Source organism: Necator americanus, chromosome I (assembly GCF_031761385.1).
Source record: "Necator americanus strain Aroian chromosome I, whole genome shotgun sequence".
NCBI lineage: Eukaryota > Metazoa > Nematoda > Chromadorea > Rhabditida > Ancylostomatidae > Necator > Necator americanus.
The window spans coordinates 24,820,768-24,845,389 of record NC_087371.1 but is presented as its reverse complement, the minus strand read 5'-3'; the positions used below and the strand labels follow the sequence as shown (position 1 = coordinate 24,845,389).

General features: G+C 40.8%; 1 protein-coding gene across 2 annotated transcripts in view; it reads right to left on the bottom strand.

Moving 5' to 3' along the window:
• The window catches only part of RB195_006769 (uncharacterized protein), a gene marked incomplete at both ends in the record, with an annotated part of 28,020 nt that overhangs the window by 1,221 nt on the left and 2,177 nt on the right, over positions 1 to 24,622 (bottom strand). For both annotated transcript variants that reach the window (XM_064180043.1, XM_064180044.1), the window contains 15 exons: positions 653 to 711; positions 1,892 to 2,018; positions 3,216 to 3,303; positions 3,361 to 3,464; positions 3,545 to 3,677; positions 4,321 to 4,394; positions 6,546 to 6,665; positions 7,456 to 7,546; positions 7,602 to 7,684; positions 10,926 to 11,031; positions 11,206 to 11,291; positions 12,557 to 12,659; positions 16,414 to 16,530; positions 18,327 to 18,424; positions 22,300 to 22,343. In XM_064180043.1, the coding sequence (XP_064036947.1) occupies positions 653 to 711; positions 1,892 to 2,018; positions 3,216 to 3,303; positions 3,361 to 3,464; positions 3,545 to 3,677; positions 4,321 to 4,394; positions 6,546 to 6,665; positions 7,456 to 7,546; positions 7,602 to 7,684; positions 10,926 to 11,031; positions 11,206 to 11,291; positions 12,557 to 12,659; positions 16,414 to 16,530; positions 18,327 to 18,424; positions 22,300 to 22,343 (1,433 nt within the window). The remainder of the gene's footprint in view (positions 1 to 652; positions 712 to 1,891; positions 2,019 to 3,215; positions 3,304 to 3,360; positions 3,465 to 3,544; positions 3,678 to 4,320; positions 4,395 to 6,545; positions 6,666 to 7,455; positions 7,547 to 7,601; positions 7,685 to 10,925; positions 11,032 to 11,205; positions 11,292 to 12,556; positions 12,660 to 16,413; positions 16,531 to 18,326; positions 18,425 to 22,299; positions 22,344 to 24,622) is intronic.

The following is a 24,622-nucleotide window of genomic DNA, read 5'->3' as shown; positions in this document are numbered from 1 at the left end:
ATTTTGAAGGCTGGAAGATAATCGTGTGCAATTACACGAAAAAGTAGGAGAGCTGTTTAACTTAAACGAATTAATAACTTAGAGGTCCAAAGAAACAAAACAAACTACGGAACTAATGGGATAAGGATATGCGATCCTATCCATGCAGTATTGTACAAAAAATCAAAATCATCAAAGCCAGTAGATCTGCTACAAGTGCAGCACAACTCGTAAGGACTACTACCTAGTTGTTAAGGAGATTCGAAAATCGAAAAGACGGAACAGCGCCTGCCTCCACAGAGGACGCGACGCCTCAGGCCGTCACATCACGTTTTACTTCAACTACCGTACTTCTTTGGTGGTGACCGTGTTCGACTGCCCTTGAATCTTGAAATGTTGATTACGTAGTACGTTTTTATTGCTGATTTGCTTCAGCTGTAGCCAACATCGCCAGCTAACGTTTCGCCGTTATCGCCAAGACACGTCGATAGCGCCGAAACGTTAGCTCTTCGTTAATAAAGAAACTTCAATGCCAATTTTGGCTACAGTTCAAGCAAACAAATAAAAAACTACAGTGTTTCCATTCCAATATTTGTCGTTCTAGATAACAACACTGCCAGAACGAACTGGCAAATATTTTGTTTCCAACATTACTAAGCAGACAAACTCATACCCCCATATCATGACAAACTCTGTTGATTGCACCAAAACCAAATATAGAAGAATTCTTCCCTGGAAAAATAAAGGATTTTATATTCCTACGGTGAAAAAAAAAACGAAAAAGAAAGAAAGGCTACAAGATCTAATAGCGCAAGATTTTCCTTTTCAAAAGCGCGTAATTCGTGTAGCAGTGAATTCAGCGTTACAGAGATAACTAAACGTCAGTTCCACGTTGAAGAACAATAAAAATTTCAAAAAAGTTAAGGAGGAAACATAAAAATAGAAAAAAGTTTAGAAAAAATTGGTCATTGTCTGAGATAAAAAGAATTTAAGTGACTTCATTCTTTTGATACGTTTCAAAGTTTTGCCAGACGAAACGCTGAATCTGCTGCGACACGAATTAATACCCTTCAGATAGCAGAATTCTGTGCTATTCGATTGTTTGGGAATGACCGGTGTTTCTGCTACTGTTCATCAGAAATTTCAACCACCATTAAAAAGCATCATCCCGCGAATTTGAGGTGGTACGGGTTTCAAGTGGGCTACAGGGACGTAAAATGCGGGAAGGATGGTGATTCCGGCCATTTTTTCCCAATTGCCGTAAAAAACGACACGGAAGATGCGGCGCGTGCACAAAGCTGGTGCGCTCCAATCGAACTCGCTGTAGAAAATAGCGGAACGCTCGAAGCCGTATGTTCCAATTTTGAAAAAATGGACGGAATCACCCTCCTCCGCATGATCTGCGACCCTGTATACGAATACTCCACCGGAAATCCGTACCACCTCAAATTCGTGGGCCTTTAAGGTAGTGTATCACGATTTTCACGCGGTGCGCAAAAACTAAAGCGAAAACCTAGACTCCGGATTGTAGATTCCGGTATCCGGGGTGGTTCCGCTCATCTCTCCCTAATTGTCGTAGAAAAACAGCGTGGGAATGGCGTATGTTCCTACAAGGTACGTCAGAACGCGCCATTCTTGTACTCGCTCCGCTTTCCTAAGCTGCCCCTTCAATGGTTTTACTCGAATTACCTGCAGAGGAGACCTCACTGCTTTTCGACCGCTCACACGTGGATGTAGCACATCCACAAGGGTGGCGCGCTGCAACTGACTTCGTAGGAAATAACGGCATCTTAAAGGCTGTTTCTTACGACGATTTGAAGCCTAGTTTCCGTAATTTGGAACCCGAGCTCGAGACTTTCGCTGTGATTTCCGGCCCACGTCAAAATCGTGAAACATCGTGCTCAAGATGTACCTGGATTTTCGCGATACATGCTGATTTTAGTGGTGGGCTGGCCAAAGATCAGTTGCCTAGCAAGCGACGACATATCGGCGAGCGTGAATGGTCGCTTTATTGCCGTTATGGATTCGTAATCGGATATCTGAAAAGACCGTTCTCCTCCAAATACTTTTTTATCCATTGGCCTTGCCATCATATGCAGTGAGCGGGCTGACTGACTCAACAGTAAAAATGAGACATCGGTGAACCGAGAACATCAAAGAGCACCAGATTGTAGCAGCCATCCAGGATACCAAATCGCAAGAGAAACATGCAGACCATCTGTACAGATAGCTCATACATACATGTGCCCAAATGTTGTTGTTTTCATGTAGAAGGGTGATTCCCTACTAAAACAATACGCCAGTTCACTTGGATTCATGGCGGCCTCCCCCTTTTCTTTTTTTTTTTTTTTTTTTTTTTAAAAAAAAAATCCCCCCCCCCCCTTTTTTTTTTTTCCCTTTTTATATTTTTCCCCCTTAATTCCTTACCCCCTTAATTTTTTTGTTTTTTTTAAATAAATTTGAAGGGGTTTGGGGGGGGAGGAAAACCCACATAACAAGGAAAGCACTTGGAAATTTAATGGAATTCGCAAATGTTTTTGTTTTCATATAGCTATGAGCAAATTTTAATTAAGTTCTTCAATTTTAATTTTAGCAGCAAATCCTTCCATTCAGTCATTTCATTTTCACCTTCTCAGATCGCTTATCGCATCATTGGTTTTTTTTAAGGTTTACATAAACCCGATTATGCTATAATATCGCGAAATCTTCCCTCATCCTATGCATTTGCACATCTGAACGCTTTTCCTACCTTTCCTTTTTTGAGGCAACCTTTAGATTGCATCATGATTACGACAAATTCCCAAATTCCCGCGTTATGCTTTACAATTACAAAAATTACACGATCGATCGTAGGTTCGTAACCGCTCTAGTGCAAACCAGGTCCTTCATGCCTCTGGGTCGATAAGATGGATTGTCTGGGAGGATGAAAACACTTGACACATCGGCTACCCCTCTACTCCATTGTATAGGTCAGCTACACGTTCGTAAACCTCAGACGACTCTGATTTGAACGCGTTGACGCCATCCACAGCGGATTTAACTACGCCAGACACTATCGTTTTTGTTTTACAAGTGAAAGAGTTACTATAGATTTTTTATGGCGGGATCATCTAACTCCAAAATCACACAGTCGAAAGAAGCCAATTCCAAACATGAGCGATCTGTTGCCGAGGCTGTACCTGTGTTGCAGATGCTAATGATCTAAAATTGTTTCAATTTTTTAAAGAGCCTCCTACCTCGTGAGCGAGGCCGCTGTGAACAGCTAGAATTTGATTTGATATGCGTGCTGCTATGGGAAGACTGTTGCACAAACGAGTTGCAGCCCTGTGACGAATAACTACACGTAGGAAGAAGATAGGAAGAATTTTCACAGGCACTCACGATTGAATTGCTGAGTCGTTTCGCCTGCGAAATCGTGGTTGGAATTTTATTGGAAGTGTTTCACCGATCCCGCGAATAAAGAACACATCATGCGGGAATCTTAGCTGAAAATCAAGTTGGATAAATTATATAATTACCCTACAATTACGGCCTACAAGGTCATAACAAGGGAAGCGGGACTTACTTTCATCGCAGCGATCAAAGCGAGGCAATCAATAGAACCTGCTTCCTCTTTGTCAACAACACCTCCAAGAAATAAAACTTTTTGTCTGGGTGGAAAGCCAGCAATAGTAAGCCATCGATACAGATCTTGGTACCTGAAGAGAAGATATGACCACTTCGGTAGTACCTTTGTCTACGGTAGTGGCATCAGATGCTATCTGTACGATGACGTACGCGGTATGGCTTCAGTTTTGGTGACAACACAGACTTCAGGTAAAATGTTTAGAGGTTATGGGAGAAAAAACTTTTAACATTCATTGATGTATCAGTAACATACATTATAAAATTCAAGAACAACAGATTTCCAAAGGATAGCGCCCTTTCGTAGTTATTAATCTAAAGAGCCACTTAAACGTACAAAAAAGGACGTAGTGCGGACAACTTCAGGGATATGAGAGTTTGTGTTGTAGACCATTGAAAAAACTATGATCATTTATTCCAAATGGTCATGAGCCGTTGGAACCCACCGTTAAAGGCAGCGGATACCAAGAAATTGACCCCCCGTACGTGGATGCGGCGCGTGTTCAAGGATGGCGCGTTGCAAATGATTTCGCAGAAAAGAACACCGTTTTCCACTCCATTTTCACTACGATTAGAGCAAAATGCCGCGCTCATTTCTGTCATTTGTCGTTTCTGCAACCCGAAGTCTATGTTTTCTCTGTGGTTTCCGTACTACGTCAATTTTTTACACGCTGCCTTCAATTGATAAGTAAGAAGCAACTCTTTGCCTTGACTTACTGTCCTCTTATGTCTCCGATAACTGTGATTGGTGCCCTCAGTGTTAGCATTGTGCTTTCACCTTCGAATATGTCCTTAACGTAAAATTAATGAACCTTTTCACATATTGCTCCACTAGCGCTGCACCTTTTACAAAGCGTTCGAAAAGTTTAATAATTTGTAATGTCGGAGGAAATTTCCGATATGTTAAGAATTCAATTGATGGTAAGTAAAAGGGACTAGACTAGCTGAATACTCGGAAGCGCTAGCTTGAGGAAATAAGCGAGAGCATTCTTCTTCTGAACATAAAAACGCTCCTAATAAAAATAAAAACGGAGCGAATTTTATACATTATTTGATATATATTTCTCGCCCCATGCAGCAGTGGTGTATTGATTATTTAGCTCTGTTGATTCTCCTCTTTTTTGGTCATGGAGGGAAGAGTGGACAAGACGGAGCATCTTCGACACCTTTCTCTCTTCTGCATTTAATCGAGACTGTAAGGATTCATAACAATTCTCGTAGGTTGTGGGAAAATATTTTTCTTCCATTTTTCCAACACGGAAGATCGAAAATGTATAAAGTTTCTGGAGGAAACGAATCCGCCAGGGAAGCTTCAACGCTTTCACTTCAATTCAGAATCGTTTGAGGTTCACGAGCGCGTGACTGGCCTGTAAAAGGACTTGCGGGGCTAGCCGAGGGGTCAAGTCAGTGTTCTTATCCTACCAGAGAAGTCTGGTAAAAATCCATCAACTTCGGAGGGATGGAAAAATTGGTTGGCGCTAGGGCGGTTTCGAATAGATCGGATAGATTGTGTATACAACAGAATCTCTTACCGACTGAGCTAAACCCGCTCTAGAAAACCTAAAACAAAAATAGTCCAGAGTACTCCTTTTTGCTATTCTTCCTATCTTTTAATAACCTATGTATTTGATATTTTTTACTTGTTTTTTTCTCCAGAGTCTTTTTTGTTCTTTTCAGAGCTCATTATGCCACGACCGATGCCTTTTAAACACGCAAAAAAATTTCAGTAGGAGCATCGGCTGCTCTGTCATCACTATTCATTGGAAAAAGCTGAGATGTCGAAAATGCTCCATCCTGCCCACCTGACATTTCGGAGATCTGGAAAAAACGAGAGCAAATTGAGAGTATAATTGAGATTAAATGCTGAAACACTTCAGTCATGTAGAGCGAAAAATTCTGCCTCAAATGATCTCATTTTCTCAACATTTTGCAAGTACGCTTTATTTCTATGTGCATTTTTAACTTTGAAAGAAGAGATGGTAACTCATTACTCAATATATTATGCATAAAAGACGTCGAAATGAACATGATTTTCTGATTTCCTATGTATGAACTTTTTTGATGATTAATAATTTGATAAGTTCGTTAGCGAGCTAAAATGCATCTGATATAGATTACGGGATTTTTTTATGGAAAATCTCATACATTACAAGATTGTAGTCCGCAAAAACGAAACAAGCAGTTTACAAAAACATCGAGACGTGCAGGCAAAATTCGTGGATAGTCGATAAAACAAATACTTCCGTTCAAAACGGTCATGGCGGTAGCGATGAGAATCTTCAAATACTACTACTTTTACAAAGATTCAGATTAATTCATCGGATAACGTTTGACCAGTGATTCTGATAAAGTACAAAAATGTTTAAAGGCAGTTTGTCACAAAATAGACCTGGTACGGAAACCACAGAGAAAACGAAGAATTTGGGTTGTAGACTACGGAAACAAGCTTGGCTTTGCTCATTTCCCTCTAATCGCCGTAAAAAAAAACGGCGTGAAAGATGACATCCTTTCCTACGAAACCAGTTAGAATCCGCCACGTCCACGAGCGAGTGGTGGAGGATTAATGATGTTTCCTTAGCAGCCTATTCAAGTAAAAGCAAAAATAAGTAAATAAAAATAATAAAAAATCAAAGATAAAGAAATCAAATAATAAATTCAAGTAAATCAATAGGTAGCTGAGCGGATCGAAGCGTGTACAATAGTGCGCGTCCTAGCGTTCCTCGTAACAGGTAAAGCGATTCCCACGCCGTTTCTTCAGGATGACTAGAGAGGATTGAGCAGGGTCGCGCTCGTTTTCGTAATCTATAATCCGAACTCTACGTTTTTCCTGGGGTTTTCGTACCACGTCAATTTCGTGATGCGCTGTCTTTAGGTAGCCAGCTCCAAGAGGATATTATGAATTGTCATTAATTCGTTGTAACTGGAAACTGATAAACACTGACCGCCGCTTGCGATAACAGCGAAACAAGTTCAAAAGGAGTCCATTCGTAAAGATACGGTCCATGTTCGATCAACTGCGATAAAATATAGCTCTCGTAGCTTACCATTATAAAACGGTCGACCTTAAAAAAATACATATTGATAGGCATTGAAGGGATGTGTGTTCTGCTTGAACTAAAACTGAAACGACGATACAGGAGTACGAATGTGATTTGTTGTCAACGTCTGTTGAAGAAATTCTGCTTATGAGCTGAAGTTGCGCTTGCTTTTTGATGTCACAGCATCAGCTACTCAGAGAATAACCTTGAAAGATATAAAATAACATTTCACTTCTGGTAACAACGATTCCGGAGCCATAGACAAACACAGGGAACAAAGCACTTTCATCAAACTGATTTTTCTTTCTAGCGGGCGGATATTGCTTCTGCGGGTCAGAACTGATCTGACAGAATTCCATGTCTGCCGACTCGATGACTCAAGGAACACTGTATTTGGTTTACATTCAGGCAAAGTGCTAGAATGTTAACCTTGTATTAAATTACTTGTTATTTAATTATTGTATATTTTGCACCAACTAAAATTGGAATAATAATCTGTTAAAGCTTTGTTTAAGAAAAGAGTGCGTGCAAAAATATTCCGTAATGACAATTATCTGCAAAATTGAAAGGAAGAATTTTCGCCCATTGGGTTTTTTCAGAGCTAGGAATTGAACTTCTTGTAGGAATTTGGTTTTAGAGAGAATGTAAATGGTTAGTTGCTAAGTTTCTCGGAGGAATTGTTTAAAATAATTTTTCAAAAAATCGAACGGTTTTGTGGGAAAACTTGGAACGGTTCTCAGAGTCAGTTTAACACTTTTTTTTAGAACATCATGGTAATTTGGACAAAATTTCTTCAGAGTAAAAATTCTATCACCTTCACAATATTATGTCCATTTCCGCCTGCTCTAAACTCAAATTTCTTGTATGTCGGTTTCGCATCTTCCTTGAAATCAATGCACGCCTTTCTAAAAAAAACCACGTCACCAGAATTCAGGGTCAAACCAGTTTCCGTAACATTACCTCATACGTAATTCCATGTTTGTTAGATCCCGACAAAGTTCTTTAAACTTTAATTGTCCTGTGATCCGTTTAGGTATAGCAACCTATAATTTTGTACATTCGTTGAAACAATAGTTACACTCACATCATTTTCCTTCACCATTGTTTTCAATCGTTTTTTCACACACTGCTTGTGGCAGGTTTTTTTGAGAGTAGAAATCCCCAATAACAACTTTCTCCTAACAACCAACTGTAAAGGTCACGGTTAAAGCGCGAGCATCAGACTGTTCCTGACCTTAAACCGTCTCAACTCTCGTTTCAACAGTTTCGTTTCCGTAGAGTAGCCAGAGTTGTTTTATAATTGCATGCTAGATTTCCATAAAATGACAAAAATAAGATAAAATAATGTGAAAATTGCATAATCAAATCCCTTGTAATGGCGTTCTTCTTATGAATTATGGCGGCTATATTAGAGAAATATTCTAAATCAAAGCTGGCCTTTGCAGGATTTTCATTCCGAATTGCAGTTCACTCATCCACAAAATGCCAGACAACGTCCCTTCATAACTGGTAATGTTTTCATTCATAATTTCAGTTAAAACCTGCTACTATCAATAGAGATCAAACTAACCAAACCAAAATGAAGAAAAATGGGAGGAAACGATTGCCACTACGAGGAATATCTCATAGCTGTGTATGAATATACGCTAGGGGTACGTACGCGCTATATAACTTGAACGATTATATGACGGAAGTCACTCAGATGTTGAAAAAGGTGTTATTGTTTGGCACTCTGCCAGCTCAACCAAATAGTTCAACTACTTAGAAAGATCGTGGAATCTTTGGCAATAACTACTTAATAACTAAGTAACTAACTAGCTAATATCTTTCGTCACGCTGAACTGCCAGTTATTGTCGACCTGAGGCACTCGGTTCACTTTGTGTCGATAGAGAGCTGACGCGAGATGCTAAATCTCGCAGGATATGCAAAATTGGCGAGCTGTGAGAGCTCTTGCTGTAGATCAGGAATGTTTTCCAGAGCTCTGTTCAAGGATGACACGCCTCGGCTAAGATGCGAGTTACCACGTCAGACAATAATACCCAGCTCGCCAGTCAACTAAAAAAAGTAAAATGTAGCGTATTGTGTTTACGACATATTACATCATGGAGAATCTCCTTCGCAATTTTATGGTCATCATGTGAACTCCTTGAGAAACCGACCACTTGGGAAGAATGCGTTGGAATGGCGATGTAGATGATACGCAGTGTTCGAGTATACTACTGCGCCATGAACTGCTTTGCATATTGGTGTTCCATTCCTTTGTCTTCTATAGTAGTCTCGTTGCGTTGGTCGTTTAATATCGTGGCACCGAACTCTTGCTTCTTGATCACCTTACACATTGAGTTTCCATTAATTGGACGTGTAGAGTGATCTAGCTCTGATCTCTTGTTCCATCAATTTTCAACTGAATCACAAACAGTTGTGAGCGGAATCTCCTGTGCTATGGGATCAACCTCACTTGGTTCTCCATCACAATTTCCCTCTCTCATGGTTTTCGTGTTATTCTTGTACGTGTATTTCTATGCATATTATTTCGAAAATAAAGGATCTATTACCCAGAGTCGAGACTTCGCCAGTCGCAAGACGAGGATGACTGCTCTCCGGAACCCAAAGGGAACAGCCATTGCATTGATGGCCGAAATACGATATGCTATCATGTCGGTAAGAACGTACGGCACCCGGTCCCGACAGAATAAGACCTTAGAACCTTAGAGTTTAGAACACCTGAAGAGCCTTCCGCTAGCACTCATCAACACCCTGGCGAGGCTCTTTACACGTTATCTGTCGGAATGGAAGGTTTCTAAACAGTGGAAGACCAGCAAGACCGTGTTGTATAAAAAGGGAGATCCACATGACATCGGCAACTATCGTCCAATCTACTTACTGTCCGTCATCTACAAGCTCTTTACAAGAGCGATCCTTAATAGGATTGAAAAAGTCTTGGATGAAGGACAGCCATGCGAGCAAGCAGGGTTTCGAAAAGGCTTCAGCACGATTGACCACATTCACACTGTTTCGAAACTCATCGAGGTATCACGAGAGTACAAGATGCCGCTCTGTCTCACCTTCATCGACTTAAAGAAGGCCTTTGACTCAGTTGAGACGGAAGCGGTCGTGGAAGCCTTGGACAACCAAGGCCCCGCCCCACTCAGTACATAAAGGTACTTCGAGAGTTGTACAGTAACTTCACGACCGGAATTTCGCCATTCTACAAGAACATCATCATTGACGTGAAGAGGGCGGTCCGACAGGGTGATACAATCTCACCCAAAATATTCACAGCCACCCTCGAGAACGCAATGCGAAAGTTGGAATGGGACGACATGGGAGTGAAGGTTGATGGTAGGCAGCTACACCATTTGCGCTTTGCTGATGACGTCGTACTGATAACACCTAGCATCAGCCAAGCGGAACGAATGCTGACCGGAACGGATGGATCTCGGATGCCCCATTCACGCTCAGCGGAAGGAACATATCCGAATGCACCAGCTATGTTTATCCGGGTCGGGAATTGAACATGATGAACGAACCGACCCCCCAGCTGGGCAGGAGGAGACGAGCGGCTTGGGGAGCATACAAGAGCATCGAGGATGTAGTGAAGAAGACCAGGAACATCCGGTTCCGTGCTCACCTCTTCAACACCACCGTACTTCCTGCTTTGACCTATGCTTCGGAAACCTGGGCATTTCGCAAGCAGGAAGAAAATGCGATGAGCGTCATTGAACGTGCAATTGAGAAAGTGATGCTAGGAGTATCCCGTTTCACGCAAGTGAGGGACGGTATTCGAAGTTCTCTCCTACGTCAGCGATCGAAGATTAGAGACGCCGCCGCGTTTGCCAAGAAAAGTAAAACAAGGTGGGCCGGACACGTGATGCGCTTTAATAACAACCGTTTGACCAGAGCAGTGAGCGACTGGGTTCCCCGCGATATTAAGCGCACTCCAGGAAGACCGCCGACCCAATGGTCAGATTTCTTCACGAAGCTCTTCGTGTCCCACGCGAAAGGAGGAACCAGTGGGCTACTCTGGCACGCGATCGGGACAAATGAGAGAATTACTGGCGCCCGCTCGACCAGTTCGAAGATCAACGGGAGTCAAAGTGATCAAGGTGATTACCCAGGGTCGGAGTTGTGCGGTTATTGTCCCGAGCGGTACTACGATTGTAGTTTTTGTCGTGCTATAGCAGCAGTTTAAATTGAAAATCCATGTTGTGACTAATTTAACAAGCACCTAGCACCGAACTATTACATTCAATACATTTTATACTTGGATGCAACGAACGTACAGTTTTCATTGAAGGCGCACTTTTCGAATCGAGTATTACTGGTTCCATGGGTTGGTTGAGCATTGCGTAGAGTTTCTTTTCCTTCTTTCCTTCTTTGAGAATTATGCTAGATATATAATATAAAGTTGCAGTTTAAAGTACAAAATTAAGTTTTCAAAAATAGAGTTAAGTATAAAGTTTAATGTATAAAGTTGCGTTTTTTATATTTTTTTTTTTTAAAAAAAAAATAAGATTGCTTTTAAGCTCATGAAGCTTATACATGAATTAATATGAGACTTACGCAAGTGGCCAGAAAGCAACGAATGTCACTACCATCATTTCCGTACATGTGATGAAGTAGTCAAAGTATATTTGATCCACATTTTCCTACAAATGTTCCATAGAGCCTGCTCCGATTCTAGACATAGATTCACAAATTTGAACAGGAAATTTTAGTGCTAATACAGTCGATGTGGTACTTTCAATGTAAGCAAAATTCAGTTGAAAAAGTCACAGAAGTCACCTTCCTTGATCTGTATAGAGGACATTGAAAATTCGAAACCCGACCTCGAAATCGATATTGAGAAGAAAACTGAGCTTTTTTTATAATGTTTCCAGTACTCTTCAATTTGCTAAGTACAAATGCACATCGTAAATTAAAAAAGGGCTCGAATATGATTTGAATTCTCAGTGATTCACATATCCTTAGCGTGAGGAATTAAAGTACTGGTGAAGTTATTCCCAAAAAAAATTAATAGGTTGAAGGAAATGTGAAGTACATTTTATTCCAAACCGAAAAACGCATAGGAAAATGTAAAATTTCCAAAGTGTTATACATCGTTCAAAAAACAAACATCCTCGCTATTCAAGGTAGTCCTATTCTGACTTTTTGATTTCATTTGTCTTTGTTTTCGATCACTTCAAATGATCAAAGTGAAGTGTCAAGTGGACCAAATGAAGCATTTTCGACATCTTTAGGTTTTTTTTTACATTTATACAATAAGCGCTCGCCGCTTATTTCCGCGCTTCATAACCTCGGATTTTGACCTCGAAAACGGATCACGCACTAGTTCACCCGGTTATCACGTGCTTAGAAAAAGTCATTTTTTTCCACTTTTGGAAACAAAAAACTGCGAACCAATCCATAGCACGGTCCCCAATATTGCTCTTCCGATCCCTCTAACAACTTTTTCCCATCTTATAATAGTTTTCTTGTCTTTTAGTGGTTTATTCCGCTTTCAAGAGCGGTTTTATTTTTTTCTTTTTTGAACTTTTCATAACTAATTCGATACTCTCCATGATCAACAGAACTTTCACAAGTAGCTACATAAGCCTTGACATCTCGATTAACAGGAAAAAAATGGAGGTGTCGAAAAGCTCCATTTTGTCAACTTAGTACTCTACTTTAGTTATCTAAAAAAATAAGCATTACCAAAATGTAAAGATCACGACGGGATTCCCTTGCGGACCGAAAAATTCTTTTCCGATAAATTTAATCAAATAACATTTTGGGAATCCTTTTATTTCTAAGTGCATTTTCACTTTGAAGAAAACACTCACGACTTATTCCTCAAACCAGTACTACACTTCGGTTTACTTACAAAAGGTACTGTAAACCAACATGGTGAATCAACGAGAAAAGTACGACTAACCGTTTGTATATGGAACTTCGGTATTAACGGGGTAAACATTTTCTGATTGCACATTGATGACCGACAACAGTACTTCACGTAGATGAACTTTTCAGACTTATATCTTAATTAATATTTAGAAAAATAACGCTCTAGAAAATGCTGGAGCTGTTATTTTGATCTGGAGCTTCCCTAGTGATTTCCGCAAACATTTTATCGTTTATTGAGTTGTGGAATAAGTCGTGAGCGTCTTTTTCGATGCGAGAAATGCAAATCGATATGAAAACTATTCCAGCAACCCCCTATATCGTTCGATAGAAAATTTCTCGCTCCACACGGTGTGATTTTCTGAATATTTATTCTAATATATCCTTGTTCTCTCAAGTCATTGAAGTGGAATGTCAAGTGGGCATAATGTAGCAATTCTGACACATTTGGCTTACTGCATTTAGTGGAGGTAATAAGTGAGTCCATTCTGCAGCATCGGATTTGTACTGCTTACTTATATAATCAAATAGAAGGCTTGCCTTCACTGAACGTGCGAGCTCCGGCATCTTTTTCAGTCATTTCGCTCCCTCGCCATCGCCATCCAAGATGTTCTCAAGTTTTGTGAGCAAGGTTAGGTTCGAAGGTTCGAGAGGAATCTTCCATTAACACGAATGCCCCTTTCTTTCAAAGCAAATGATTTGATTATCCATTGTAATGCAACCGCGACAGACGCGGATACTCACCACTATACTAACGAGGAAGAAGAGTGATGCTAAGAGTATCCCGCTTCACGCAAGTGAGGGACGAGATTCGAAGTTCTCTCCTACGTCAGCGATCGAAGATTAAAGAAGCATCACCCCACGAATCTGAGGTGGTAGGAATTTCAGGTGGAGTATTCGTATACGGGATAGTAGATTATGGAGAGGGGTGTGATTCCGTCCATTTCTTCCTAAAAACGGCCCAGAAGATGCGGCGCCACATTGGGCTGGCGCGCTCCAATCAAACTCCTTGTAGAAAATACTGCGCCGGAACTTTCGAAGCCGTATCTTCCGGGCCGTTTTCTACGGCAATTAGGAAGAAATTAACGTAATCACCCCTCTCTCCATAATCTACCATCCCGTATACGAATACTCCACCTGAAATCCGCACCACCTAAGATTCGTGGGTGATGCCTTTAAAGACGCCTCCGCGTTTGCTAATGAAAGTAAAATAAGGTAGGCCGGACACGTGATGCGCTTTAACGACAATCGTTGGACCAGAGCTGTGAGCGACTTGGTTCACCGCGATATTAAGCGCACTAAAGGAAGACCGCTGACCCGATAGTCAAATTTCTTCATGAAGTCCTTCAGAGAAAAGTATTATGCTCTTCGTGTCCCACGCGAAAGGAGGAACCACTGGGCTACTCTGGCACGCGATCGGGACAGTGCTAGAGTTTGACAAACACGAAGATCAACGGGAGTCAAGGTGATCAAGGTGAATGCAGCCGCGAAGAGCTTCGGGGATATAGTATCGTCTCGTTGTACCTCCTTTCCAACGGATATGATAAGGGGGAAAAATGTATCGCAGCGGTGCATCGATCGTAGCAACTGGCTAATATCCTCAAATGTGACGCGTACACCTTGATCATCCAGTGCTGACAAGATTCAATTCGTTTTCATGTTTTCGAAGGCTTCTTCATAATTGACAAAGGTTAAGACAAGGAGAAGCAGGTATTCCCGGCAACCCTAGACATGGTTTGGATGTGATTCGTGCAGCCGAATCCCGACAGAATCCAGCTTGTTGTCAAAGTTGAGCTCCATCAAGCTTCTTAGATATGCGGCGCATAAATACGATCTTGCTCAGCAAACATATCGGACGGTAGTTTCGTGTGAATCTAGAATTACATGAAGCGGACGTCCAGCCTGAAGAAAGTTTGCTAATCTAAAATCAAGTTCTGGAGCTAAACCAGGCTTCATGCTTTTGATCGCTAGTCGAGTAGAGAAAAAGAGAATTCCGAGAGGCGAAAGAGGCGAGTTGTGGACCACAGCCTACGAGACTATTGTCGTCTTCACTCCGGTCCCCTCGTCCAAATCTTTCGTTCCTGTAATCTTCTTCTGCTGACTTTTCTACTTCTGTGTTGAAATCTCCAACAACAAATTTGTAGAGGAACTTTTTTTGCGGATCACTTTCTTCAGCTCCTCATAAAACGCGTCCAATTCGGATTCATCAGTTACTAATGTTGAGGAGTACCAGCTGATGACGCTTATAGATTTTTGCTGCACAGAGGTGGAAGACGAAAACAAAAGGGGTGAAAAGATCTCTAGAAAACTGGCGTTGAACGATAGATGGGTGCCGATATTTTTTATTATTTTTATGCGTGTATTTTCTTGACACATTAAAGATTTGTATTTTGCAACAAAAAAAATCAGAGAAGAAGAAAAAGAGACTTGGAGAAAAACACGCAACACAAAAAACCAATAGGAAGTATCAAACGATGGGAAAGAAGCGTTCAGAAGAATGGGAAAACAACAATAGGGGGTATCCCAATGCCAATTAACTTGCAGTAGCTTTCTTCGTTTTCTAAAATTTTTGAAGAAATGGGTTCTTTTTCACAAACAAAAACAAATAGTGCCGGAAATGCCCCGTTTTATCCACTTGAGAAACCACTTTAATGACCCGAACAAGAAAGAATTAATGAAATTGAGAAACCAGAGTTATAACTCTTGTAGAGTGAGGAATTCTCTTTCGAATGATATACGATATTTTGGGAATTTTTCTGTTTCCATCTGCATGTTTCGCATTGTAAAAAAGTACTCCCAACTATTACACAGAAGTCAATAATACAGGAGTTATAATAGATGCACAAACAGTTACCCCCGACCAAGCTCCGCTGAGAGATTGATTTATTGGCGACAGTAAGGTACTATAGGATTTCAGTATATTGTGGAAAAGCAAAACAAGCGTGTGAAACTGCGTGTGAAGCTCATTGATGTTTAATTTCGACTTCATTTTGTTTCTCTTCAAACGCTTTTCTCTTACACAGCTCATTTCTCTCTGTGTTCAAAAGTGAAGTGTGTGAACTCTATTTATTTTAAGATACTATTTTAAGAGAAGTATTGGTATCTAATTCAAACAACATGTGGTGAGCCTCAATCATCCATCCTATCCTTTGAAGGCATCACTCAACGAGCCTGAGGTGGTGCAGATCTTAGGTGGAGTATTCGTGTACGGGATAGTAGATTATGGAGATGGGGGTGATTCCATCCATTTCTTCCTAATTGCCGTAAAAAACGGTCCGGAGGATACGGCTTCGGGCGTTCTGGCCCACTATTTTCTACAAGGAGTTCGACTGGAGCGCGCCAGCCTTGTGCGGCGCCGAACCCGGACCATTTTTTAAAGGCAATTAGGAAGAAATTGACGGAACCACCCTCCTCTCCATAATCTACTATCCCTTATAAGAATACTCCACCTGAAATCTGCACCACCTCAGATTCGTGGGGTGATGCCTTTAATTAGGCCCCTAACTTTTCTTCCCTACGGTCCATACGGAGCCGATAAATTAGCCATCCTTGTTTGGGCGGATAAAAGCACTAAGTTGGTACATTGGTTAGCCCCCGCAGGTGACTGTATAGGGTGCTTTCTTTCGTAAACCACAAACGAATCTGATTTGAAGTGAACATGGTGACACATCCCAAGCGGATTGATTAACACCAGAGAATTTATCCTGCACACACTTTTTATCGTTTCCTATACCTATTTCCTAATATGCATATCTGTTCGTAGCCCACACGCAGTACACAGAAAGCAACTTGGTACTAGCTGCGGAATGCTCTCTTTAGTCTATAGATAATTGTCCTCTTTATCTTCGTAGGAAAATTTAAGTAAAAATTGCATGTGTCAGAGTTTCTTACATCTTCATATTTGGATAGTGGACCTTCACATCAGTACACATATTCACAGCAGACTCTGGATAGTTCGAATACTTCTGACAATGGTATGATACATTCAGAGGTTTCCCATGAGCTTTCCTTAACAAGCGACCATCAATGGGAAAATTTTCCTCGTGATCGGTTGTAGGTGACAATTTTGTAACAGGAAATGTGAACATAAAGGAGCTTTCTTCAAACTGAAGGATATAAACATAAAAAATTAACAGCTTTGCCATGTATTGTATGTCATCGTTTTCAAAAATAGCATCAATATATTTCTCGCAACCTAGGGAAACTATGCAACTCATTACCTGTTATCTTTTTCTAAAAGGAAAACCGTTTTGTTTTTGGGGCTACATGATTTTAGGGGAAAAAACAATGAAACCTTCCCTGGGTACCCTTTAGACTGAGCAATACGGTATTTCATGTTTCACGGAGCCAATGCGCTCCTGGTCATCAGGTGAAAAAATAGCACCTGTCTCGAAAATACTCTTAGTTATTGGCATTTTGGATTTCCAGAGGTGTGTCGAATAGTAGTCAATAAAAGTGTTCTTACAACGCGGTTTTCGATCCACCACGATGGTCTTTTGCTCTTAGATTCAGGCGTTCTTGAAATAATTGGAGGCTACCTAGGATCTTATGCGCTATCATTGGTATAGATAAAGAAAGTGGGACCTAAATCTAAAACTGACAGCGCGTCCTATTGTAGAAAGAAATACATCGACTGGGAGCGACACAGGAGTTTGGAGAGGGGTGCAGGTGCAAGCAGGCATCTCTCATTAGTTACTATTAGTCTAACAACTAGTATCATTCATCAGTGGTTCGCTAGCATGGCATCACGGCCTTAGGGCTATCGATGTGAGCGCTACTGTGATCAGCTTCTCTAATTCGTTATCTTTGAGCTATCAGCGTGCAGAGTCATATCTTGTAGAGTGACGAGGCATTTGAGGAGTAGATTACACGCGTCTTTAATTTTCGAAGCTCTGAAGAAGGCGACGGTTCCAAAGCGTTAGCTGAAATAAAGAATGATGGGAATCTTGCTGAAATCTCTTATGCTGAAAAAATTGTACACTTTTCAACCCGACAATGGCAAGATTCAGAGGAGGTCGAATTGGGAGCAAACACTACTTTCGAAGTAGAACACTATTCAGAGCAACAGGCAGATTGCAGCTACTCTCTTCAGCCACTCCGTGGTCACCTATGAATACAAATAAGTGAAGGAGAAAAGACTGATTTGTTCCGAAAGAAAAACACTCCCAAACCTAAAATTTTTGCAAAAGTTGTTCTCCATGACTTGTGATCTTCTCATTTGCAAGACTTAGGAATGGTTATACTTACATTCCCAGGTTACTATGACTAACAGAATAAATTATTCAGATCAAATACATGACTATACATATATAAATCTATCTATATATGAATATATATATATATATATATACACCAAATAACTCTTCTATCTTCAATACCTGTATGCAGGCAGTTGCTCTGACTGTGAAGTCTTGAATCATCGTAACTGAAGACGGCTGTATTTAGTCTAGCACGTTAATACCAGACGAATTTGTTACGTCTAACGCATCTATAAGATCTATTAAAGCCGGCCGGAGAACAAACAACTATAGTTTTCTGACATTCTTTCCTTTATTCCTTTTGATGTTAATCCTCTCAGATACAGTCTTCTGATATGTTTTCCTTCATTCATTGTGATGTAAATGCATTTATAAAGTTTAATTACCCAAGTTTGAGTTTGAGGTCCCATCCGTATTGACGGTGTATCTATCCGTTCAAGAAAACCCAATCATCATGGCATCAAAAGAGCTACCCAACCACCCATATGATAGACGAAGTTAAGACAAAAGGGATCTAGTGGAATCATTTGTTAGAGAGAGGTATACCTGTCTCTATTGTATATCTGTCGCAGTACACAAACACCACAGTCTTCCTGAGTTCCATTGTTGGTTTTACACGTCAGAGTTTTTGAGCGGCAGCCGTTCTGAAAAAAACAAAGCTGTAGTCAAAGCAGAAAGGGAAGGGTAGAAGGAGAGATGGAAATAGTGATGAAACTGGTTGATTGGAACGACTCCGTACGCATGTACAACACCGCTACTAACTTGTGTCCCAAAATCCGTCGCCGACGGATTTAATCCGTTGCAAACCGTCGGGATTCTTGGAAGTGGGCAAAATTGAATTTTGAAAATGCCATTCAAAAGTAAATGAGCTGCTGATTTCAAATATATTTCGAGAATTTACTTCTGACAAATGCGTGGCCTAAAAACGGGTAAAGTTTCCTGAAGCCCCGTTACTTACCTTCACACTTCCGCAATCCTCCCATTTGCATATCCCACGGATACATCGCCATGGAAGGAAGGGGTGTTCATAGGATTTCCGCTTATTTCTCGAAATTGGACAAAATGTTTATTACATCCGTAATCAGGAGGTTATTTAAAGCATTTTGGTACCCCACATCATATGTTGGTTTGAAATTTCCATTCTCTTCAGAAATTGACGAAAATGTTCCATCGAAGATTAATAAAAAACCATACTTTCCAAGCTGTGAAAAATCTTCTTGGAAATTTTTCAGTGAACAACTTGTACTAGACAATAATTTATACTGAAAGTTTCTAGCTTTGAAAATGTCTGGTTTTTCCAGTGTCAAACTTACAACATTACTCTTTTTCGTTATTTGGTCCAATTTTTGAACAGCAGTCTACGGCTTAGAATGAACGCCTCTGTCACGCGATTCGGTACCTGCTTAGAACTCTTCTTCCTTTACGAGAAGTGAATTAGGCACTAACATTGGATGACAGCTGGTCATGGTTTTCGAGTGACCAAATTGGGGAATATTTCGTCTGTTTTCACAAAACGGAAATTTTTGCAGCCTCTCTCAATTCTTTTCTCTCAATACCTCAAATAGTCAGTTCTTCTCACAAAAAGACGCTCTTTTGATTGATGTTGAGTTCACTTTCATTTACAAACTTCAAAATTTCCACACTGACTCCGCCCCCTTATAGAGCAGGCGATATTCTATAGCTGGAATGGTTATCGCGGCCCAGGCACGTTCTGCCAGGCATCTCACACCTTCGATAGGTGACTCCTCCGGCGATTCGGCGTCACAGAGAGACAATAACGTTTGAACATAAATGAACGGTGACGAGAATTCCACACAGTTCTTATCATGTACAAGGTATTTCAATATCCTCAGTTTGGGCGGCTCAAGTACACAAAAACGAATTCAACCAACAAACGGTCGACAGTTTGCGGGTAGTGGAAAATGTTACCAAATAAATAAACCTTCAATGATCTTTACGTTGAGGCTTGTCCAGTCTTTGAGGGAATTTTATTTTTGTTATGACATTTCATAAGGTTGTCATGACAAACATGTCAATGAGAAGTTCCTTCAAATGGAAGAAGTTTGGAAGAAGGTAATAGCTGAAGTAGTCGGCAAGTTGTTGGTGTCTAAGTTGCGCCGATATGGTGGTGTCATCAAAACCAATTGATATTCTACAAAGTCTTGTACCTATATTTACGTTTCCAGCTCTACTTTCAACTGTTGCACTTATTTGCCGTCCTAATGTATCATTGAACAAAAGGCTAATTCGAAATTCCGATAAATTCCGATAAAGTCGTTGAGGTTTTGGAACGCGACTTTGTCAGAAGTGGATGGATGTAGCGCAGTTGGTAGGATGTTCCGCTGTGCCTGCACAATCGATCGGAGGTTTGAATCCGGCCAAGCCTCCACCAAGCCTTTTATCCTCCGAGGTCGATAAATTGGTAAAAGATTTGTCCGGGGGTATAAAACACTGACTTGACACATCGACTATCCCCGCAAACAACTGTATAAGTTAGCGCCACGTTCGTAAATCTCAAACGAATCTGAATTGAAGTGAGCATGATGACACATCCCAACCGGATTGATTAACGTCAGGCCATTTATCCCTTTTTGGGCTGGTAGGGTCCGAGTTCCAGTTAACTGAAATATAGATGTCAAATTTTATCCATTGCCACTCACCCATCGAAGAACCAGATCAGAAACTTTTTTCTTTCCTATCACAACCAAGTAATGCACTTAACCAGACCTCTATACGTTTCCAACATTCTCCTCTCTCAAAAGTATAGAACACAATGAAATTTCTACCATCATATCACTCCTGCCCACGGATATCACTGCGGAGAGGAGATTCCCTTCCGGCAAAACTCTATTGATGTTTTGTGCTTTTCTTTGAATTTTCTTTCATGTGCATTTCCGGTCTTGAACTGGTGGTATGGAGACAACTCTCTATTCTTTATTCTCTTCTGATTTCAGTAACTTTATGGAAAATTATCAATCCGAGTAAAACACAAAACATTTTCAGTAGCTCGGTCCGTCTACTTCTGCATACTGGGGACTCCGCTATACGCTGTTTTATAGCTCATACATCTTCTTCTTGATTACTACCATCACCTCTTCCCTCTTCTACTTCTTTTTGCTTCTACATCGTTATTGTTAATTGTTCTAGTAAAGGTTTAATTCCTGAATTGTGAGGTTCTCGTAAGCGACTACAATGGACACCCGAGGGTCTGCCGCATGATCTCCGCCACAGAGGAGTTGGGAACCTGCTAACACGATCTTTCTCTTTGATGTTAGATGCTTTGAAAGCTAACGTTTTTCTGTCATGTAACTATTTATGGTGAACAGATTCACTTTTTCAGAAGCTGCAAGGAGGATATCTACAAACTTATTCTACAGAAAAACTTCTATAACACATTTGTTTTGTGAAATCTTTGTAGCCAACTCCAAATGTTCCTTATTTTAGTTGTTTGAAAAAATGTAAAGTTAACTTGAAAAAAAGATTGAAATGTAAGCTTTCATCACAATGGCTACATCAGCATTAGTGAAGATTGATGAGAATTGTAGAAATTATCCGAATTCCTTAACAGAATATTGTTTGACTGTCTGGTTGCCAATACTCATATCATTTAAAGTACCGCTGAAGCCACTTTTCTGCCAAAGAACAGAAAATAAAAAAAAATTATCAGAGCAACAATCTGTGGTGTATTTTTTTTCTCGCTAACGCACTGAAGGAGGACATCGTACAACGAAACGAGAATTTTCGTCGCATAACGAACCCACAGAGTCAGGGATGTGCTTCGTATCAATGCATATAAATATGACTTTGTATTCATGAAAAAGTTCCCTCAATCAAGAGATTTTGATGCTCGCTATTAGGCGAGGCATTGCTCTGGCAAACCTGAGGCGTTATCAGGTGGACCGTGATTGAAAGCATCACCCCACGAATCTGGGGTGGTGAATACGGGGGAAAATAGGGCCCCGGAACGGTCGAGGCCGCATCTTCCGGGCCGTTCTTTTACGGCGGCTAGGAAGAAATGAACGGAAACACCCCTCCTTCCCATAATCGACGACCCCGTATAGGCATAACCCCCCTGAAACTCGCACCACTCCAGATTCGTGGGGTGATGCCTTCAAAAAAAGTGCAGTATTTCTCACCCCTTTTTTGGATAACTTCCAAGGATGAGTGCGCTCATACTCATCAACCACATATTTCTATGTAACTCTACATATAACTAACTATATTAACACTAGGCGATTCTTCAATTCAATTTCTGGGTAATTTCTGAGCTGCCCTCAGTCTCCAGGCTCCCTCAAACTCATCCCTGACCACGTCTCAAATTGAGCTTATGCATATCACCAAATGTCTGCGATAATTCTTGTAGAATATCAGAAGAAATCCTCTTATTTCTGCCACCATAAAAATCTATCGAGTCAACGTTTTTCAAAGAAAAATCTCTCCAAGATCTAAAAGCACAAAGGGTATGGTAATATTCAGGACCCGTTTTATATAGGAATGAAGACAAAACAACAAAAATTACTTGCGTGCATGTAGGCGAAGTGGTTGTGCTCCACAATGTGCTATCTGGAATGGTACTTGTTAAGTAGGTTTATTACTGTTTTTTGCAATTCATACTTTAACCAAAAAGCAAAGATGGTATGAAAGGAGATCTCCACTTCTTTGTTGTTATCTTAACGTAGAAAAAGATGAAAACGAGTCCACACTGAACAAGAGCTGCCCCTTTAACTTATTACACTCTGAGTGCACTTTTTTAGAACTAAGATGCGTTTCAAGACATCCTACTAAGAGAAGGAGTTGAGAATTTTTTAAACTGTGTAATGTCTTTGTTCATCAGCAACTTTGATGAGCAAGTTGCGAAGTTGAAAAAATTGAGGATACGTGTACACTTCCCAGGTGCCGGATAGGGCTAACCGCAGATCTGAAACGATCTTGTGCCTGTCATAAAATGGAACCTCTGTTTCTGCTGCGCAAAAAACGACTCATAGAACCCTTAAATCATATACTTCGGCATGGGCAAAAGCCTGAAAGTAGGTGGTGGAGGTGCAATGCATACGGTTTGGAGTCATCTGCAACAAATATGTTCCACTTGTCCACTGAGGAAGAGCACAACCTCTTCCCAAAAAACACTAGATTCGAGACTAGCAATCTGTGATTTAATTTTGATCCCAGATTTTACAATAGAAAGAAATCCTGAATTCCTGAGGAGGGCTTAGTATGGCAACCAATAAAAACGGAGTTGCGAGTGTCATGTAGGATGTCGAAATGGAAAATGATCAGGAATACGATCTGCACATAGAGCGCATGTGCGCTAACACCAAACGCCTGTTAAGGACCTGATGACGCCAGCCAAGAAGATCAAGAACGACTTCATTGGAGTGACCGACTGGAGACGAATTCACCTACTGAACGAAGTATATGAAACTGGAAAATAAATGTTCCTAGGAAAAAGCGACAGTAGAGGAGTTAGTAGAGTCGGTGCCCACTGTAGCAGCGAACATCGAGTCCCTCGAACAACTTACGGCCCGAAACGTACGCTTGATGCCAGCTTTGATTATCTTCTCCGCTTACGCTCCGACTCTACAACCGAAGAAAAAGAAGTCGAGCCTTTCTATGCGGAGCTAAAAGAAAAATTTCACAGAAAGGAAAATATCATCAACACAATCATTGTTGATGATTTCAACGCCGAAATTGATGCGGAAGAACGTCCGAGGAAATCCTGCATCGGTACACACAGTCTACAATGGGCGGAACAGAGGAGAGGCGTTCCGAGCTTATCATTATGAGTAGGACAAGGCTATTGGAACTTCGCGGTTCCAAGAGCTTCCCTCTCTCCGAACCATCGTTAACTGAGACCTCTTCGCATTTTTAGCAGGCTTTTGAGAAGGTACCACAATGGACGACAAACATGGGTGACGAATATCATCGACTCGTAGAACAAAATTACGACTGTACAGGCTGAGCTGAGGATTTTAAATCAACCAAGAGACACCTTTTTTTAGAAACTCTTGAATTTCTACTTCATCGTGGACGAGGGTTTGCAGAGGAGCAATAGAAGAGAACCTCAAAGAGAGAAGACCAGAAGTATTGGCTCACGGTGCAGAGGTGGAAAAGAGCGTTTGGCATGGAACTTCGCCGATCGTAAAATAAGAGTGACCGCGATCCGAAATCCAATAGGAACAATTGTAGCATCAAAAAGGGGAGCGGAGAAGGTTATCCACCAATTCTTTTCTGATTTCTTCACTCGTTGCCTGCCAAAGTGGAAGATTACTGAGAAATGGAATACCAGTAAGACATAAGATATATGCTGTCGTATAAGAAGTGACACCTAAATCGGCACAATCGTCCAAATTGCTTATTGTCTATCGTGTACAAACTCTTTTTCAAAGTTGATTCTCAAGAGAATTGAGAAGCATTGAATGAATTACGTCCATGCGAGCAAACAGGATCTCGAAGGGGATTCCCCTGATTTACCACATACACAGTTTTGAGACTTTTTGAAGTATTGCGAGTGCACAAGGTACTGCTGTGCTTCATTTTGATTCACTTGGAAGTGACTTTAATGAGGATGAGACGGAAGCCATCATAGGAATCTTGGCCAACTAACAGAAAGACCGTCAATCCATTGGCTAGATCACTTTACGATGTTTTACAAAGAAAGAAATATTTCATGACCTCTTCGCATTCTTCGCGAAAAAAAAAACCACTCGATTACTTTTGCATGCGATCGAAACAAGTGGAAAAAAATACTAGTGCCCGCTCAACCATTTCGAAGAACTATTGGAGTCAAGCTGCTTAGGGTGACTGTTAACTAAGAAATTTGATGAGATTATCCCTTGGCAAAA